Genomic DNA, 18,714 nt, shown 5'->3' with positions numbered 1-18,714 from the left:
CTTGTGATCTCTGTCTGTCAAATAAATAAATAAAATCTTTAAAAAAACTTTTTTTCAGAAGGGTAATTTATTCACATGAGTATGTAACATATATTCTTTTAAAATGCCCACACATCTTTTTTAGAATGTAATTGTGCTTTATTTTGGGAAACAATTTTCATAATGCAATATTTATTTTTATCTTAATAATACACAGACATGGTCAAAAGAACAAGTCAGACACAGTGTTATGGACAAGAGCTCTCCTTCCGCCCACTGCTGCCCATTCCAGGGGAAACGCCTGCCAGACAGAGCCACTTTTAATCCCTTTAGCTCTTTCTCATAGGGTTTATGCCAACTGTTTATACACTTCTTTTTATTTTTTTTAAGATTTCATTTATTTATTTGAGAGAAAGCAAGAGCAAGAGAGGTCACAGAGAGAGAACAAGAGGGAGGAGACCCACCGCTAAGCAGGGAGCATGATGTGGGGCTCGATCCCAGGACCCTGAGATGATGACCGGGGATCAAGGCAGACGCTTCACCGACTGAGCCCCCCAGGCAACCCTGTTCATATATTTTAACCAAGGGATTCCCTGCTACGAATCTACCCTAAAAATATTATCACGGATGTGCACAAACATGTAGGTACAGGGCTGTCTATCCCATGGGTGTTTCTAATAACAAGGAAGCTGGAAGCAACAACTGTTTGGATTGTTTGATAACTGTTGTCCTAAATGTGCAGTAAAAGATTAAGGAGACAGATATATTTAAACAAAATGGCAAGAAATATGGGGTGCCTGGGTGGCTCAGTGGGTTAAGCCTCTACCTTTAGCTCAGGTCATGATCTCAAGGTCCTGGGATCGAGCCCCACATCGGGCTCTCTGCTCAGCAGGGAGCCTGCTTCCCCCTCTCTCTCTGCCTGCCTCTCTGCCTACTTGTGATCTCTCTCTCGCTCTCATCAAATAAATAAATAAATAAACCTTTAAAAAAATAAATAAATGAAGTGGCAAGAAATAAATAAATACAGATTACATATAGAATAAAATGCTGATAGGGATTATCTTTGGATAATTGCTGATACTAAAGATGAATTTTTCATTGTGTACGCTTTAATTTCAAAACTCTCCTTAAAAAATATGTGCTTGCTTCTAACCAGAGGGGGAAGACAATGAAAGATCAATACATGAACGTGCCAGCTTGTAAAATCCTTCCCCAGATTCACTGTCTTAGGATGCTTCCCTTGAGCACAGGGGCACTCAACTCAGACTAGCTTAAGCAGAAAAAAGCCCGGGGGGGGGGGGTGGCAAAGGCTTTCACTGGTTCCTGGAGCTGTGCCCTGTGGGCACAGATGGGCCCCCCCCCAGGCTCCTTCCCAGCCAGGCCCTCCACCCCGTGGTGACCGGGCAGGGACCGGGCAGACAAGCGCACCACTGCCCCCATGTCCACACTGGTAACAGAAGGTCTGAAAAGTCTTTGAATATAAGCAGGTGGTAGGAATACAGGTGATTTCTATTTTCTTTAAACCTGCCTGCATTGCTCAGGGTGAGCATATATTAATTTTCCACAATTCCCGACAGATTTACTGAGCGGGTAGCACATACCAGATGTTTTACCAAATGCTTGCCGAAGGCTTTGGGTCTCCGTCCCCACCTCCTGCTGTCTTCAAACCGAGATGAGGCCCCCATCAGAAGAGAAGCCATCCCTAAAATAAAGGCCCAAGCCCCAAGGTCACTCTTCCCTCTCCCCACCTGGGTACAGAGCAAGCTGAGGATCAACTTCTGTTGGTCTCGAAGGGCACGACCCGGGGTGCCTTCCCTGAAGAGCCTGGCCCCAGCACTGCTGCCCTCCAGACAGACCAGAGCATGCGTGCAGACGACACTGGCACTCCCGGAAGTGCCATCTGGGTTCACATGGCTGGGGACTTGCGGCTGCAGGACAGCAACACTGAACCCAGGCACGTGGTTGACCCTGGCTCACTCTCCAGCACACAGCAGTATGGGGTCTCCAATCCAGACCAAGTCCTTGCTGTTCCGTGAAAGTTGCAGAGGACTGGCTTCTCACCCCACCCCTGCTGCAGGCCTCGTACACACAGATTCAGGAGAAGCTTAGGTTCTACACCTCGGGGCCATCTGCCCACAGAATCTACAGACCACACCCCCGGTCTTCACAAGGCCTGCGGGTGCCAACACCCCTCCCTAGGCAACAGAGCCCACATTCCCACCACCTTCCTCTTCTGGCAGCCCTGGCTGAGGGAAAGAGTTACTGACCCCGGAACCCCAGCATCCCTTAGCCTTTCTGGGAAGTGAGCTCCTCAACTGCTAAGCACCCACCAGGGCCGGAGGGGGCCTCCTCGCCCCCAGCCCAAGCACAGGGGGCTCCCAGCCCCATCTTCCTCTGTGCTTCAGGCCGGGAGGCGCCACACAGACCCCCAGGCTACCAACAGCCAAGCCCTGGCTTGGGGTCCTGCACACACCCTCTCTCAGCCCGTGCCCAGGAGTGCCACAAAGATATACACATACGAACACGCACACCTCACCCACGAGAATCTCGGTAAGTGAGCAGATGTCAGTGTGGATGCAAACGGGCCAAGACCTTCTGGGGAAAGCAGGAACCTTCCTGCCTCCTACCACGCTGGGCACCGGAGGACGCTCTAGGGAGAGGAACAGGACTCGTGACCCTGGACACTGTTAGGCTGATGCCCCAGCCTACTCCTCCCCACCTCTGTGGGCACACATGGGACTTGAGCCCCCACCACTCGATGTCCACACCGGGGGCTTCTGGGTACCGGGGCGGTCCTCAAGTGCCCTTTCCTACAGGCCAGCTCTGGTGCCAACACGACTCAGGTATGAACACAGAAATCTGCAGACGCACGTGGCCCATGTTAGGCTGTGACACATATTTATTGCGGCTCCGGACAGAACGGAACGCTGAGCGTGGGCTCCTCGGCACGGGGTCGGGCTCTGTGGCTGTGGTCACAGACTGGTGGGCAGCTCTTCCTTCTCGCTGGGGCCACTGCTAATGCAGCCCTGGAACATGGCAGAGCGCGGGGTCAGTCACTCAGCCAACGTGCTCCTGCTCTGCTCCCCGGCAGTGGACGCAAGAGGTGACAGCCACGGGGCAGGGACACTGACACTAAGGCTGACTTCCACACTTCCTCTCACGCCCCCCACAGTTCGGAGGATGCTCAGCTCACATTCACACGCGCGTGCGCACGCGCACACACACACACACACACACACACACACAGTGTCTCAGATTCGCTTTCTCTGCTGCACACTCAACGCGATAACAGGACCTGAGCTGAGTGCTTCAGGGAACGAGGGCAGTGGTGCCACGTGGCTCAGCTGGCAGCATGCCATCCACGGCTGTGGAGTCCCCATCCGGTGCCCCCTGCACAGGTCAGGCCTGCACAGACCATGTCCGGGCAGGACTTCCTGAGCACAGAGAGTCCGGCTGCCAGGGAGACCCAGGTGCGAACCCACACCTGGCCCCTGTTCTCCAAGGAAGTATGGTCCCGGTGGATGCACCCTCACAGACCTTCCCCGCCTAAGGCTTGCTTTTTTCATACTGAACAAAGATGGACTGAACGTTAATGGACAACCACAGGGTACGAAGCAGGGTGACGCACTCTTGTAGGGAAAGACAGTTCTATAGGAAAAACATGCTAAGCCTCCTGCTTCCACGTTCCGTGTGAGAGCAGGCCTGCGACGGGACAGCAGCCAAGTCGGAGCGGGAGGGCAGCGATCGACATGACCCAGTTGCTCATGACCGGTCTACACGACCCCCAGAGCTGTTTGTCCTTTCCGTGTCAGAACAGGGTCTTCATACCGAAAGCAAACAACATAGGATTTTTCTGGTGGGGCTCAAATCGCACCATAGGGCGAGAGCTCTTAAATTATGTGAAATGTCTTAATAAGAAAGCTGAGAAAAGAAAGTTTTTACCTTGGTGAAATATTTCTCTTCTTTGAACACTTCCCATTAAAAAAAAACCGACATAACAGAATGTTACCCTTACCCCTCTCCTGAAGAGTCTGTAGAAGAAGCTTCTCTTAGTTTTGGAAACCGGGTATCGTGTTTTCTCTTCTACATTCAACACCATATTTTCTTCAGGCTCCACATCATTGATGTCCTTAAAACAACCCGATTCGATCATCTGTGTCCATGTAAGAGAACAGAGAAGGAGAGAGACACCACGAGGTCAATCCACCACGTTCCGCCCTATACCCAGCTCAGGGCACGGGGAACGCAGCCTCCTCCTCCCAGTGCACCCCCAGAGCTGGTAAGAGACAGGTGCCAGCCAGTCCCACTTCAAAAGTGGGACCCAGGATGGCGAACTTTCCCTCTCCCGTGCAGGGACTGGGACAGCATCGATACACAGGTGTGCACACACGCATGCACACACATGCACACGGGCATGCACAACTCTCGGGGCGCCGTACCCAGGATAAACCAGCAGTACCTCGTTCTGCCAGGGGATGGAGACACAGCCCGTAACAAACTGACTGTAAAACGCGTCGTCAGTGGTGTCCAGGTAGATGCCTCTCACCGTGGAGAACTGCTCGATATCCACGACGTCCTTACAGTAAATGGCCTGCGGCTGTGCACCAACAATGAAGAGGCATTGGCCTCTGGGATTACTGGAGTCCTTCTCCGTCTCCTTAGTGACTAAGAACGCTGCAGGTGTGAAATTGACTCATTCACGCTGTTTGAAGCCTATCCCTCACTCTCAGGAGCTCTCCTGGGTCACAGACCCTGTGCATGCCCTCTGGCGACAACCCTCCCGAGGCCCTCACCCTTCCCTCTCCTGCAGTGGAGAATGCCTGACAGGCCGGGGAGGGGAAAAGGGCCGTTGGACCCATGGCCTCCTTCACATGACGTGCCCCACGCAAAGTCTAAGTGAAAAAGGACAGGTCCCTCTTCTTGACCTCCTGTTGGAGTTCATCTAATGGCCTCCAGCCGCCCCTCCTCTGGGACAGGAGTCCCAGCCTGCAGCACCCACCCTGGCCCTACAGCCCTCAGGGGCAAGCCAATGGGGCATGTCCGAGCCTGGGCCATGGCCCCCTCTGTGCAGCCTCACAGGAACAAAAAACACAGGAGTCCAGCTACCAGCCCAACCATGATCGGGCAAGAGGCACCCGGCAGTTCTGAGAAATGCCCTGCCCTCCTGCTGGAACCTGCCCGGTCCAAGAGGGGACATTCCATAGGCCACCAGTTGGCACATCTCCAAGCAGCTGCTACCCGTTCAGTCCCCACACAGCGGGGCCATGGAAGCAAGTGGGGGCCCCACTCAGGAGACAGTCCAGGGGAAGGCTGGTGAGAACTGCACCAAGCCTAAAGACCAAGAACCTAGTCCTGCCCCCCACCTTGGACAAGACTGCCTGACCCATGACCTCGGGACTTCCCTGTCTTCGGGCCCCCATGGTTCCTCTGGTTACATTCAGTAGAATACCCAGAACGTCAGCCCCAGGGCGCCGACCTGGCAGGCCCTGCCCCAGGCCTCTGAGCTCAGCAAGAGGAGTCATTACCACTCCCTGGGGAAGACTGCCTTCCCTGCTCCTCTCAGACCCCACCGTCCCTGTCAAGTCCCTGGGGTGAAGCGTCCCCATCCAGGGGTTCGCTCTGTGTCCTTTGTTCGCCTGTGTCTGCAGGCTGGAGCGAGCGTCACAGCAGCAAGACCTCGCTTTCTTGTGCCCCCTGGGGTCCTCACACCTCAATCTGTGCCTAGGAGGTGGTAGGCACTCAGTAATTATGTCATGTGTGAACTGATTCAAAGGAAGGCAGTACTACCACAACACACTGGAATCTAAAAACATAGTCAGGCCCAACTTGTACAACTAAGGATGTTTTTATCGTACACCTCAGTTCCATCATCTCCTGCAGAATTATCTCCGCACTTCTGGAATGTGCCGGTAGTGTGTTAAGGAGAGAGTCCAGACTGCTCTCTGTGTATTTCTGACTTGCTCAACAGGAATTTCCTGCCTGCAGGTGTTCCCACTGAGCACTGACCCAGGCGGGGCCCTGTGCTGAGCACACGGACACTACCCTTGAGTCGGCCCCACAGCAGGCTCACAGGAGGCTCAGTGACCCCAGGACTCCCTGTGGACAGCGTGGAGCCCGGGCCTTGGAGGCACAGAGAGGGGAAGGGCTTCCCAGACTAAAGAGGTGAGCATGGTGGTGAGGACATAAGACAGGGGACTCTGTCACACAGAAGGCCTCCAGGGCCTGGCGAGGAGGATGTGGGGTGGCGCCGGGGCTCTGAGCATGGCAGAGCCAGGACTGGCTGCCAGAAAGGCCTGGGGGGACCTGTGAGGACAGTGTGATGAGTGGCTGGGGGCTGGGAGGGAGCACCTAAGCAGAAGCACAGCCGGGCGGCACCCGAGGTTCTCTACCTGCTGGAAAATCACAGGCTTCCGTGGACCCATTTTCTTGGACAGCCTGCTCCTGTCTGGGCAACATACTTACATCAGGACAGAATGGCGGCTCTAACATATTTGCTTCCAGCCTCTTGAAGTTAATGTCCTTAAACACAGGGTGAGCCTTCACTTCCACTGCTCCTGCCTTGCTGCCCAGCCGTTGTTTGGGATTCTTGGTGAGTAACTGCGCGAGAGGCAGAAATGGAGTCAATTTAGGCTCCTAGGATAGGAGAGAGAACTCGGAAAGTCTCCATAATAATAAGCAAAGAATCAGGGGTAGCAAAGAGTATCTCTCTCTAAACAAAGTTACTCAAATTTCTCTTTCTTTTTAAGATTTATTTATTTGAGACAGAGAGAGAGAGAGTTCGAGCACAAGCAGGGAGAGTGGGAGAAGGCAGCTCCCCACTGAGCAGGGAGCCCAATGTAGGACTCGATCCCAGGACCCTGGGATCATGACCCAAGCCAAAGGGAGACGCTCAACTGACTGAACCACCCAGGTGCCCCAAAGTTACTCAAATTTCAAAGATTCAACCAAGCCTCCTTAATTCAGATTTCACGAATTTAGAATCTATGAGGTTTCAAAAAGGAGTGGAAACTAATATAATAATAGCCTTTGAGCTACCAATAAATAAAGGTCAGCTAGGTAAACCCCTTAAGGCAAAAAAAAAAAAAGTTCTAGCCATGTAAAAATGAGGGGGCTTTTTAAAAAGAAATACTGTCAAGAACTTCACAGATACCATTTTATTTTATTCTGTTTTTTAAAGATTTTATTTATTTGAGAGAGAGAGAGCACAAGGTGGGGGAGGATCAGAGGGAAAAAGCAGACTCCCCGCTGAGCAGGGAGCCTGAGGTGGGACTCGATCCTGAGACTCCGGGATCATGACCTGAGCCGAAGGCAGATGCTTAACCAACTGAGCCACCCAGGCGCCCTCGCAGATACCATTTTAATGTTAAGTTACGTTTACAGTTAGAAGCTATTTTAATCAACTCATCAAGTAGATTTCTAAGGAGCTCAGATGAGACAAAAATTTGGCAAATCAAGTTTTAGAAATTATATATTCTTAAAATGAACAGACAGCATCTCTTTCAAGAGTATTCTTTACTCATACTTTCATAAGTTTCACCAAATAGGCCCTCAGCAAGGAGCTTTTAGCACAACACAGGCCAGTCTGTGCTGTTGCCTTACCGTGCGGAGCCCAACAGCTGTGTGAGGGACCTGCCAAGCTAAGTACCTGGCCACTCAGAGAGAAGTCTGCCCACCTTGGCCTTGCCTCATGGCCCGCATCCACCGCTCTTCTGTAGAGAAACCAAAGTCGCAGGCACAGGGCTGAGCACGTTCTCCATCTGGCACGTGTGCACCAGCCTGCACGCTCCTGCAGCCTTTGCTGGGTGGACTCTGGATGCAGCACACACCCTCACCTTCTCACCTCCTTGACGGTACACATACCATGCCCTCTGTCTAGAATATCCTTCACCTGGTTGTGATGCCATCACCTGGTTGAGTGCTCAGGGCCAGTCCCTCCTATAGGACCCAAGCTTCCAGAGGCAGGGCCGTGGGACTTCCCACTGGCTGCTATAGCCCCCGCACCTCACCAGGCAAGGGCTCAACAAGATTTGCTCAGTGGGGTCTTCTTGGCATGCTTTGCTCATTAAAAACAGACCTGAGAATTCCGTGTGATGCCAAACACAATCCCTAGAGCCCAGGGGCTCTAGGACTCCATCATCAACCCTGCTGCTAACGTACCCCTTCGGAAGGCCTTGGACTTATGATCAGAACGCCTGGGTTCAAGTTGGCCCATTGACACTCCATTATGGGATGTCACAGAAATCACACTCTGAGGGCGCCTGGGTGAGTCGGTTAAGCCGCCAACTCTTGATTTCAGCTCAGGTCATGATCTTAGGGCTGGGGGCTCCTTGCTCAGCGGGGAGTCTGCTTCTCTCTCTTCCTCTGCCCTTCCCCACACTCATGCACACCCACACTCTCTCTCTAAAAATCTTTTTTAAAAAATCACATTTTTAATTTTCCAACTGTGAGGCTAAGAAAACCCCTTAGAAGTCCACTCTGAGGGTCAGATGAGATAACCTATCAAAGAGCTTTCCAAACTACAGACAGGTGTCCACACATCAGGAGCCGCTCTGGCCGCCTGTTTAGGTCCTTGTAAAGAGCCGGCCAGTCATACCCGCTCCCGCATCAGCCCTTCCCAGTGAGCCTGTGAGGATGAGGCTATCATCATGCACACGTCAGACAAGAAACCAGAGGCTGGACAGGGAAGTCGGGCACGGGGAGCTGAGATGTGGCCCCTGAGCTCCAAGGCCCAGCCCTGGTTCTCACCCAGGCACTGCCTGCCTTCCCTAGCACCCTAACCAGAACACAGCATCTCCCCATCCTGAAAACCTTTGAGCCCTTGTTTCTCTCTCGTTAATGGCACCCCTCAGATTCTGCTTTTTCACTATAGTTATTTTTCGTGTTTGTTCTAGGCCTGCCATTGAACTGTGAGCTCCTTGGAGGCAGGCTTTACTTCCAACTTCTATCTTCCTGTAGCCCTTATCAGAGTATCCGGCAGGTGGCCAGCATGTGGTCGAATAGCAGTGTGGCCCGAATGCTGTTAACCTTGGAGGAGCTGGCTAAGAACTGCCAGCTCCACGCAGAATGAGCAGATGGGAGGGAAGGCCAGCCTGGTCCCCCGACTTGTGACAGGCCACTAACACTCATCACTCCACATTTCGCACCAACAGGGAAGGGGAAACAAAATCTCTATCTCCAGCCACTGACAACTCACCTAAGTTACTGACATTTTCAGTAATGGGTACAGCAGCTGCAGGTTCCAGCAGGCAACCACTTGGGGACCTACGGCCTGCCTCTCCGTGGCCTCCGTCCCCCCCATCTCCTCTACTCTCCCCCTTGACTCTTCATGACCAGCCAGCCCTGCTTTCCTCTCCTTCCTTTCCTCTCCCAACTCTCCAACTCTGGCGAGAGGGGCCATGGCTCCAACAAGAAGTGCTCACACCTTTGCCTCCAGCCTCCTCTGTCCTGAGTCCCTCTTCCACATCCTCCCATAACCCACCATGATTCTGGCCCCCATCATTCAACCACTGCTCTGCCTGCCCCCAGCCCCACAGCCTCCGTCCTCTTCTCCCCGCTGTGACACACAGCCTCATGGGGCCCTTAATGCATCCAGAAAAATGGGAGACACGTGGCGGCCCATCAAGTTGGAGGGTCTATCATGACCACGACCCCTGGCAGCCAGTTAAAGAGGACGAAACAAAGAAACATGGGCAGAAGGAAAAACCTCACTCTTTCTAAGAAGCAAGGTTCTGTTTGATCTTCAGTTTCACAGGACCTTGGCACCACTCTTCTCTCTCAGGAGAATCTTTTGAGAAATCAAATAAGGTGCTTCTCCACTTTGCTTCCATTGGTTGGAAACCCGATCACGTCATTTCCCGGTGAGGACCAGTGCAGAGACTGTTAGTGGAAACAACCCCATAAGCTAGGGGTTCCACGCCGACCTCCCCAGAGCCCAACCCACCATCTTGCAGAAGGACTTGGCATCCTCCGAAAACTTCTCCGAATACTGCTCCGTGTCCTTCCTCACTCTTCGGTCCACCTCCTCTCGCTTGACTTTCTCTTTGAATTTTCTGAATGGAGAATGTCCCTCAATCATTTCATACATCAGACAGCCAAGTCCCCACCAATCAGGACTAAATGTATAGTGTTCATTATTGATAACTTCAGGAGCTACATAACAAATACAGGGAAATTTAAATTAAATTTTGGTTTTAAATTTTCTTGTAATTAATTCCAAATAACACATTATAAAATTAATGTCTGTTACAACATGAACCCTGGAAATGTGTTAAGGGGCAGAAGACAGACACAGAAGGCCCAAGAGTGTGAGATCCTATTTATATGAAGCAGGCAGAAGAGACAGTCCGTGGAGACAGAAAGGGGGCGAGCAGCCACAGACCCGGGGCTGGAGGGGTGCTCCTGGGCCCAGGGTCTTTCTGGAGGTGGTGGTTGCACAGCTCCGTGCGCATGCTGATCTCCACTCATGGGTACACTTCAGAGTGGTGGATTTTAGAGCATGTCACTTATAGTCAACAAAGGGGTCACAGGAAACAGTCTGTGCTATCCCCAGGGCACGAAATGAGCAGACACAGAGCCACACCCACGGGTGCCCCAAGGGCACCGACCCCTGCAACAGGTGGGGCAGGGATGTGACTGCAGTACTCTGCAGAGGCCCTCGGTGTCCCTCATACCAGAGGCCATGCCTGGTCAGGCTAGCACTGCCAGGTGGGGAGCTGACCCCACACCAGGGCCACCCAGTCACAGAGGCTTTGCAAGAACCAGGGAACCATGGGTGCGGAAGGGCCTGGAGAGACCAGTGAGCCCAGGACGGTGGCAGCAGCAGAGCGAGGGCCCCATCCTGCCCTGATTCTGCCCTCACTCAGCTGCATGACCTCTGCCGGCCTCACCCCGGTCTCTGTAAGACAGGAGGGCAGACAGGAGGACTCCTCAGGAGTCCCAGCTCTGGCCAGGTACAAACTTCCAACACCCATGCTCCCTCCAAGGGGCTTAGAACTTCTCTGTACTGTGAGGGCGTGGGCACCCCAAGACAAAGCGCAAGTATCCCGAAGCAGCCATTCACATACCCATGTAGCCGACAGTCCCCACTCTTCCTCGGATGGTCTCCCCCTCCGGGATCTCCGTGGCCAGACCCAGGTCTGAGATCCGGATGTGCCCTGTGTGTGTTCAAGCATATTACAAACCACAGGGGGTATGCTGACACATTCAGAACAATAAACAGTAGAGAAAAAAAATCTAAAATTACATCTAACTTCTCCACAATTACTAAAATACTCTGCAGAGCGTTCGGGTCCACTAACACAACAGGAAATCAGATTTATAGTTGGTTACTAATCAGGAAGCCCCTTAACCATGACAACCACTTGGTAAGATAGAAGCTTTGCGTTTATTATTTAATTTCCTATAACTACCAGAGCCATAAATAGAACTATAATGAATAGTACATGAACTACACAAGAGAAAATAAGCACTTTCTGTCAGAATACCAGTAGGCTTACATACAGGAACAGCAGATGAATAATAAGGAGCTTTTCTCCGAAGAATAAATCATCATCGTAAAATCATAAATAAAATCAAGAAAACTCACTGAAAGACTTCTGTTATGTTTTAATGCCTTTATATAGAAAGATTTAAATGGTTACTAAATTCAGTATGAAAATAACAGATTATAGAAAACTTTGAGAGTCTGGGAAGATAAACCAGCCCTGGAGGCAGATGCCCTGCTCACCTTATTGGCCATGTGTCTCCAGCTCCTGACACCCTACCTACATATAGTAGGTGCTCAATAAATATTGAAGAAATGAATGAACCAACCAATAAGTATGTGCTCAACACTGAAAATCCACAACATGCCATTCAAGGCACTGATTTTGCTTTAACACAGGCTGCATTATGCCTCAGACAGGAAAATTGACCTTGTCCTTTGCACGGCGGTACTGAGTCACGTTACTCCCAGCCGTGCGCCTGCACTGGGGGAGGCACCAGGCTGGAGCCCTGGGAGCAGAGTCTGGAACCACACCACCTTGGGTTTGAGTCCCAGCTCTGCCATTGGTCAGTGTGTCTAAGTTTCCTACTTTCATATAGGAAGATTTCCTCAATAAGTCAGATTTCCCATATGTTATGTTTGAGTACTGGCATGTTGTGAAATTTTAAGTATCCTTTCTTATTTTTCTTTTGAAAAGTGATTTTTTTTCCACTCAGAAATGAAAAGTATAACTACCAACAAACTGACAAGAGACTCAGTTTAAGCATGCAGTCTGTGGCTGGGGTCCTGGGGAAGTAGGGGCATGGGGTGTGCACACAGACCAGCATAGCTCCACCTCAGGGAGTTTCGCAATGTTTGCGAAGCCCGTGTGAACCTATCCTTCAACCTCACACCCCTCCAGGGACACCTGCAAAAAAAGCAGGAAATGACATGCCCAGAGGGCCAGGCATGGCCCCACTAAACTGGAAGAACAGAGGGCTGGAACAGCCCCCTAGCCGGCAGTGTGGACCCGGCAGTTCAAACCAGTCCATCCACAGGCAGCTGGAAGAAATAAGCAAGATCTCTCTCTATTCAGTGTTGTAGATTAGTCTATGTTACATATTTTAAAAGCAGAGAAAAATACTGTAATGATGCAAATGTCATTAGGAGAAAAAAGTCACAAATGTGAAATGAAGAAATATAATGAGAATTAGAAATATCAATATGAATCCATGATGAATATTTTTTTATTTTTTAAAAACGATTTTATTTATTTATTTGATGGATAGAGATCACAAGTAGGCAGAGAGGCAGGCAGGGCCAGGGAGGGGGCCGGGAAGCAGGCTCCCTTGCTGAGCAGAGAGTCTGATGTGGGGCTCAATCCCAGGGCCCTGAGATGCTGACCTGAGCCAAAGGCAGAGGCTTAACCCACTGAGCCACCCAGGCGCCCCAATATTTTCTTTTAAAAACTCAAGAACAGATGTGTTCTCTCCCAGAAAAGGCCGGGGAAGAATGATGAGCAGGGTAGCAACAGCCCCTGGCCCCCACCCCAGGCTCCCCACACACCAGGCCCCTTGGAGACACGGACAACTCCAGGTCTCCGTCATTGCATGTACAAGGTCATCCTGGAATATCTTCAGTAAGAAACAATAGCAGAAAACAAGGAAATCATGAGAGGCTACTGGACATCCACTGGCCAAAGAAGGGACAAAAAACATCGTAAAGAATAATTACTCTGATGGATTAAACCCTATCAAATCATTAAAATCCATACATTTATTAATGATACCAAAACAGAAAAAAACAAAAACCTCCTTGATCATCTTGGAGAACAAAAGCGAACTAACACAATCTCCTGGAAAGCAGAAATAAAAGGAAGCACTCACATATTTCACCTGCTTTTCTTGAACCAACAGGTAAACAAAGAAAGCTCTTTTTTACAGATGGGTCTCAACAATTACGTGCACCAGGGAGGGCAGAATTCGAATGCCCCAGTGAAATGCTGTATCTTGATACTGATCCTTCATCCATTAAGTGAAAAGCTGGTGGGAAATGGATAATGGAGAGATCAGGCTGAGCAAGGAGTGAAACCAGTCATCACTCTCAACACTGTAAAAGGAGAGATGCTCAGTCCTCACATGCCTCCTGATGTCACACAACAGGAAGGACACACCAAGTATGTTCACCAGAAATCAAACCTGGGCCGATTCCAGCCTCCAGACCGAACCACCTGCTTACCGGAAGAATAGGGGAGGCAGGGAACATGTTAAATCCAGCCAAATCCACAAGCCAGGAACTTCTCTAGGGCAGATGTCTATGTTCTAGCCTGCCAGGGCTGCCATTACCAAAGTGCCAGAGCTGGGGGCTGAAAGGACAGATGTTTATTTGCCCACAGCCCTGGACACTGGAAGGGTGGGCCTCTCTGCCCGGCGTGTAGACCACTGTTCTTGCCCTGTGTATTCACAACCTCTTCCCTCTGTGCCCGCCTGCATCCCATCTCCTCCTCTTAGGAGAACACCAGTCATATGCAATTAGGACTCTCCCTAGTGACCTCATTCAGCTGTAAACACATCTTTAAAGACCTCCATTCCAAACATGGCTGATCCTTGAACACCATGGGTTTGCACTACATGGGTGCACTTACACACACATTTTTTTCAGTACAGAACAGCACTGTGAATGCATTTGCTTTGTTCTTCCTTGTGATTCTCTAACATCTTTTGTCTAGCTTACGTTATTGTAAGAATACTGTATATAATATATTTAACATACAGAATATGCGTCAATCGACTGTTTAATGTCATCAGTAAGGCTTCTGGTCAACTCTAGGCTATAGTAATTAAGTTTTGAGGAAGTTGAAAAGTTGTATGTGGGGGCACCTGGGTGACTCAGTTAAGCATCCATTTCTTGATTTCAGTTCAGGTCATGATCTCAGGGTTGTGAGATTGAGCCCGGTGTCAGGATCTGCCCTCAGTGCAGTCTGCTTAAGACTCTCTCTCTATCTACACCTCCCTCCCCCCAGCTTGCTCTCTCTCTCTCTCTTATAAAAAGGAAAAGTTATGCGGATTTTTGACTGCATGGGATGCTGGTCTCCTTAATCCCCACATGGTTCAAAGGTCAGCTATACAGTCACATTCTGAGGTACTGGGGGTTAGGTTCATGACATGAATTCTAGAAACACACACTCTGACCCATAACACTGGTTTCACAAACAAATGACACAAAGAAGCAGGGAGGAGGAACTTATGAAAATTAAAACTCGACAAGATATCAACCAAATGGAATATGGACTTCATCTACATTTGACACACAACTATAAAAACACTTACGAAATAATTAAGGAAGATTTAAAGCTGATGGGAGGGGCAGAGGGAGATGGAGAGAGAATCTTAAGCAGGGTCCACACTCAGCACAGAGCCCGATGAGGGGCTCAATCTCAGAACCCTGAGATCATGACCTAAGCCAAAATCAAGAGTCAGACACTTAACCAACTAAGCCACACAGGTGCCCCAAAGAATTGTTAACTACTTTTCGATGTGATAAAAGTATTGGGCTTATGTTTTAAAAATAGTATCCTTATCTTTGATATATATTTTATAGATAGAAGAATATGACATATAGGATTTCCTTTAAAATCATTGTCGATAATAAAATGCTACTAGTCTTTACAAGGATTCACTGCTCATCCTGCTTTTTAGGAATATACCTATTTCATAAAACTGAAGTCTCTAGTATTGAAAATATAGGCATGATAGTTTTCTTTTTTATCTCAACTACCAGTTAAATTTCACAAACCAAGTCCCACTTAATTTATGTTTTCAAAAAAAAGGGGCTGACATATTTAGGATGGACAAACAGTAAATGTACCTAAAAACCCAAAACAGACGATAATCAGATTTTAAAAGATTTTATTTATTTCTTTTTGAGAGAGCGAGCAAGCCCAGAGGTACGGGGAGGGGGAGAGACGAAGACTATTTGCCGAGCAGAGAGCTGGACACAAGGCTCGATCCCAGGACACTGAAGTCGTGACCTGAGCTGAAGGCAGACACTTAACCAACTGAGCCACCCGGGAGCCCCAACCAGCCCTTTTTAATTTAAATTTTATTTTAACTCTGGTATAGTTAACATAGTGTTGTATTAATTTCGAGTGTACAACATGGTGATTCAACACTTCCATATATTACTCAGGGCTCATCACGATAAGTGTCCTCTTCATTCCCCTCACCTGTTTCACCTATTCCCCCACCACCTCTCTCTGATGACCTTCAGTTTTCTCTAGAGTTAAGAGACTGTCTTTTGGTTTTTCTCTTTTTTTTTCTTGGTTCATTTGTTTTGTTTCCTAAATTCCATGTATGAGTGAAATCATATGGTTTATTTGTTTTTCCTTGACTAACTTATTTCATTTAGCATTATACTCTCTAGATCCATCCACGTTGTTGCAAATGGCAAGATTTCATTCTTTTTATGGCTGAATAATATTCCATCAAATATATATATATCACCTCTTCTTTATGCATTCATCAGTCAATGGACCCTTAGGCTGCCTCCATAGTCTGGCTATTGTAAATAATGCTGCAATAAACATAGGGATGTATATATTCCTTTGAACTCATGCTCTCATATTCTTTGGGTAAGTACCCAGTAGTATGATTATTGGATCATATAGTATTTCTACTTTTAATTTTTTGAGGAACATCCATACTGTCTTCCACAGTGGCCACCTCTGTTTACATTTCCACCAACAGTGCATGAGGGTTCCTTTTTCTCTGCATTCTCACCAACACTTGTTCTTTATTATGTTTTTTATTTTAGCCATCTGACTGGTATGAGGTGGTATCTCACTGTAGTTTGGATTTGCATTTCCCTGATGATGAGGGATGTTGAGCATCTTTTCATGTGTCTGTTGGCTGTCTGGATGTCTTCTTTGGAGAAATGTCTGTTCATGGTTTCTATCTATTTCTAATTGGACTGTCTCTTGGGTATTGAGTTTTAGAAGTTCTTTATATATGTTGGATACTAACCCTTTATTGGATGTGTCATTTGCAAATATCTCCTACTATTCAGTTGTCTTTTTGTGTTTTTTTTGTTGTTGTTGTTTGTCTTTTTGTTTTGTTGATTGTTTCCTTTGCTATGCAGAAGATTTTATTTTGATGTAATTCCAAAACTTAATTTTTGCTTTTTTTTTTTTTTTTAAAGATTTTATTTATTTATTTGACAGACAGAGATCACAAGTAGGCAGAGAGGCAGGCAGAGAGAGAGGAAGGGAAGCAGGCTCCCCTCTGAGCAGAGAGCCCGATGCGGGGCTCGATCCCAGGACCCTGGGATCATGACCTGAGCCGAAGGCAGAGGCTTTAACCCACTGAGCCACCCAGGCGCCCCTTAATTTTTGCTTTTGTTTCCCTTGCCTCGGGAGGCATATCTTAAAAAAACAAAAAATACATTGTTATGGCCAGTGTCAGAGAAGTTACTGCCTGTGTTCTCTTCTAGGACTTTTATGGTTTCAGGTCTCATATTTAGGTCCTTAATCCATTTTGAGTTTATTTTTGTGTGTGGTGTAAGAAAGTGGTCCAGTTTTCCCAACACCATTTATTGAAGAGATCACTGCATATTCTTTTTCTCATTGCATGTTCTTGCCTCCTTTGTTGAAGATTAATTGTTGAAGATTAATTAAATAAACCCATAAGTATATGTTTATTTCTGGGTTTTCTATTCTATTCTATTGATTTGTGTGTCTTTTTTCTGTGCCAGTACCATGCTGTTTTGATCACTACAGATTTATAACTTATCTTGAAATCTGGAATTGTGATTCCTCCAGCTTTGTTCTTCTTTTTCAAGATGCTATGGCTATTTGGGTCTTTGTGGTTTCATACAAATTTTAAGATTACTTGTTCTAGTTCTGTGAAAAATTTCATTGATATTTTGATAGGGAATGCATTAAATCTGTAGATTGCTTGGAGGTAGTTTAGACATTTTAACAATATCTGTTATTCTAATCCATGAGCATGTAATATCTTTCCATCTGTTTGTATCATCTTCAATTTCTTTCCTCAATGTTTTAAAATTTTCAGAGTATAGGCTTTTTACCTCCGTGGTTGAGATTATTCCTAGGTATTTTATTATTTTTGGCATAATTACAAATGGAATTATTTTCTTAGTTTTTCTTTCTGCTGCTTCATTATTGGTGTATAGAAATGCAACAGATTTCTATACACTGATTTTGTACACTACAATCTTACTGAATTCATTTATCAGCTCTAGCAGTTTTTTTGGCAGAGTCCTTAAGGTTTTCTATATATAGCATCATGTCATCTGCAAATACAGAAAGTTTTACTTCCTCCTTACCAATTTAGATGCCTTTTATTCCTTTTTCTTGTCTGACTGCTGTGGCTAGGACTTCCAGTACTATGTTGAATAAAAGTGGTGAGAGTAATCCCTGCCTTGTTCCTGACCTTAGGGGAAAAGCTCTCAATTTTTCCCCACCAAGGATGATATTAGCTGTGGGTTTTTCATATATGGCCTTTATTATGTTGAGGTATGTTCCTTCTCAATCTACTTTGTTGAGGGCTTTTATCATGAATAGATGTTGTGCTTTGTCAAATGCTTTTTCTGCATCTATTGAAATGATCATGTGGATTTATCCTTTTTCTTATTGATGTGATATGTTATGTTGATTGATTTGTGAATACTGGACCACCCTTGCATCCCAGGAATAAATCACACTTGATTGTTGTGAATGGTTTTTTTAATGTATTCTTGGATTCGGTTTGCTGGTATTTTGTTGAGGATTTTTGTATCTATGTTCATTAGAGATATTGGCCTGTAGTTCTCTTGATAATCATCTTTTTTAAACCTAATTTCACCACAAATGTCAGGTTATGCTTTATAGACAAAAACAGAAACCCCGACAAACTATCAAGATGGGAAAGGAGAGAGTTGCTCCTATGTTCTATGGTTTCTGGTGGAAATTAGTTCTTGGGAATTTTAAGTGCAGGATACTAAAAAACCTACAATCAATTGCATTTATAAGTCACAAAATATAGCTGATTACACTTTTAAAATTAAAAGAGTAGGAAAACAAAAAGAAAAGATTGAAAGTCTCCTGAAATCAAAAAAGCAAAACAAAGTCTGTCATTCCTTTCCATTCTTAACAAGAATGTGACCAGGTCCACAGTGTCTAAAGAATAAGTAACAGTAAGCACCAAAGAAATGACACTTGGCACCTGCTTTGGGACAAGGTGGCCAAGGTCACGGTGGCCCATACTACTACTGACCAC

At 47.5% G+C, this 18,714-nt stretch overlaps 1 protein-coding gene across 15 annotated transcripts in view; it reads right to left on the bottom strand.

The window, feature by feature from the left end:
• Nucleotides 1-902: 902 nt before the first annotated feature.
• The window catches only part of GRK4 (G protein-coupled receptor kinase 4), a 103,312-nt gene continuing 85,500 nt past the window's right edge, over nt 903-18,714 (bottom strand). For 13 of the 15 annotated variants that reach the window (XM_047718689.1, XM_047718697.1, XM_047718698.1 and 10 more), the window contains 6 exons: nt 11,043-11,132; nt 9,920-10,128; nt 6,442-6,576; nt 4,439-4,576; nt 3,995-4,132; nt 2,857-3,005 (listed from right to left, as the gene is read on the bottom strand). In XM_047718689.1, the coding sequence (XP_047574645.1) occupies nt 2,952-3,005; nt 3,995-4,132; nt 4,439-4,576; nt 6,442-6,576; nt 9,920-10,128; nt 11,043-11,132 (764 nt within the window). In that variant the 3' untranslated portion in view covers nt 2,857-2,951. The other 2 variants (XM_047718687.1, XM_047718688.1) reach the window with 2 other exon arrangements.

This window comes from Lutra lutra, chromosome 2 (assembly GCF_902655055.1).
Source record: "Lutra lutra chromosome 2, mLutLut1.2, whole genome shotgun sequence".
Classification (NCBI taxonomy): Eukaryota; Metazoa; Chordata; class Mammalia; order Carnivora; family Mustelidae; genus Lutra; species Lutra lutra.
This window is presented reverse-complemented; position numbering and strand designations above follow the sequence as displayed.